We start from the raw sequence: 2,030 nt of genomic DNA on the forward strand, positions 1-2,030 counted from the left end.
AGATGTGGGCGCTGTACGGTGCGGCTGCGTGCACCAATCGTAGGGCAAGCACATGAAAGCCCGTGCCGCCATGCCATGCACGAGCACCACGCATCCACACAATCGTCTCAGTCCTCAGCCTGTTTGGATGCTCTTTTTTTTTTGAACTTCAACCTGTTTGGATGCTGGGTATGTCGCAGGGCAAGACCGGCGCGCTGCCCCCTGGTGCCCACGCGCCGACACCTCCACGCCCCATCCACCCGAATCCAAGGCAACCCTACGCGCTTTCCCGTGGCCGTCTGCCCCCACTCGCCACCGCCCGGTTCCGCCTCCTTTTATAACGCCTGCCGCCTCCTCCACCATTGCCATTCCCATTCGCATCACCAGCTAGCCAACCCTATTCTCCGGCTCGCGCATCTCAGGCTCCTGCGTTTGCAGGAAGGAACTCACTCAGGTATGGACGCCCTCTCCTGCTTTGCGCCGCCTGCGATGCTCTGCCGGTCCTTTGCGGACGCGGCCATCGCGCGCGCGCTCCACTTCTCCCTCTCGGCCGGCTGCTCCCCCGTCCCGGAGCCGTCCATCGTCGCCGATCTCGGCGCCTGCAGCGCGGCAGCCACGACGGCCTCGCCCTCTTCCTGCGGCCCCATGGCGATGCTTCCCCCGGCGGCACCGTCCGCGCGTTGCAGGCTCGGACCTGCGGGCGGCCGCGCGGGCAAGCGGCGGCCGCGGCCGTCCAAGCGCGTGCCCACCACGTACATAAGCACCGACGCGGCCACCTTCCGTCTCATGGTGCAGCACGTCACCGGCGCCGAGGCCGACCCGCAGGTCGACGCCGACGCCAGCCTCGGTGTCCTCCTGTCGCCCTTCGACTTTGATCACTTGCTGCCGTCAGACCCTGCAGCGGCCGCGGCCCAAGTCGCCGCGTACGCCCTTCAGCACCCGCCGGCGGCGGGGGCGGAGCAGCCGTGCTTCCCGACGCTGGACTCGTGGAACGTCATGTACGGCAACAACTAGGTGACTTGGGTTGAAATTGAAGCTCTATGCTCTGTATAAACATCATGCAGCAAGATGAAGGCGCCGTTGCGTCTGGCCTGTGATGTATTGCTCACTTTGGTCGTTGCAGAGCAGTAAGAGAGGATTAGAGATGTAGTAATGCTGTATGCAAGTGCGAGTACTACCAGTATAGCACGCACTCGCAGTGTAGGAATGCAGCGAACTGTGCTAATATGAAAGTTCCATGTGCTCCTTGGTCTCCTCGCCGGTTGCACTCGGTGCTTCAACTTAGGTAGTTCACCGGTTGCACTCGCTGGTCGCTGCTTCAACTTAGGTAGTTCAGAGCATCTCTAGTCGCGTCCTCAACAAACCCTTCCCAAATGTTTTTACCGCGCCGGCGCCGACAAATGGCCCAGTCGCGCCTCTGAAGGCCGTTTTTCGCCGGCTCGGATCGAAACTGGTGCCGGCGGATCCAGGCCGAACCCGGCTTCCTGCGGCGCCTGGGACGCCGGCACAAGCGAAAAGGGCGTGTGGGTCCACCCGGTCGGCTAGGCGAGCGCCTCTTCTCGCCGTTTCTTCCCCCGTTTTCCCCACTTCCCTCCCGCTCCTTCCTCCCGCCAATCTCCCTCTCGCTCGCCTCCCTTCCAGCCGGCCGCCATGCCACCGAAGAAGTACGCCGCCCCTCGCACGGCGGCAATCGCGACCGCCTCCGTCGCCCAGCCGAAGCAGAGGAAGCCGAGAGCGCCGCCGGTCAAGCCACCGGGCATGTCAAACGCCGAGTGGAGGGCGGAAGTTCAGCGGCGGGATGCTGTCACCGCCGACCGGCGGAACAGGGCCATCGCCAAGAAGGCCCGCGACAACGCGGCTCGCGTGGGGATGATGAATCCACCCGGAAGCCATGCCCAGTACGCGCCCTGGGGCCAGCAAGGCGTCAGCTCTCCGCAGCCATGGGGATCGCCCTCGCCGGGCTACGCCGACGGGGACGCGCACGGTGGGTTCAACCCAAACGTCACCTTTTCCCATGGATACCTGGCCCAGCATACGCCCTCTCCCGCCTT

General features: G+C 64.5%; 1 protein-coding gene across 1 annotated transcript; it reads left to right on the plus strand.

The window, feature by feature from the left end:
* The first annotated feature begins 303 nt into the window (after window positions 1–303).
* LOC125553891 (calmodulin-binding protein 25) lies at window positions 304–1,087 on the plus strand. Its single transcript, XM_048717542.2, has one exon. It carries the CDS (start codon window positions 436–438, stop codon window positions 991–993), a length of 558 nt encoding a protein of 185 aa, XP_048573499.1. The 5' UTR covers window positions 304–435; the 3' UTR covers window positions 994–1,087.
* The last annotated feature ends 943 nt before the right edge of the window (window positions 1,088–2,030 follow it).

The sequence above is a fragment of the Triticum urartu genome, chromosome 4A, assembly GCF_056163025.1.
Source record: "Triticum urartu cultivar PI428250 chromosome 4A, HENAU_Tu73, whole genome shotgun sequence".
Classification (NCBI taxonomy): domain Eukaryota; kingdom Viridiplantae; phylum Streptophyta; class Magnoliopsida; order Poales; family Poaceae; genus Triticum; species Triticum urartu.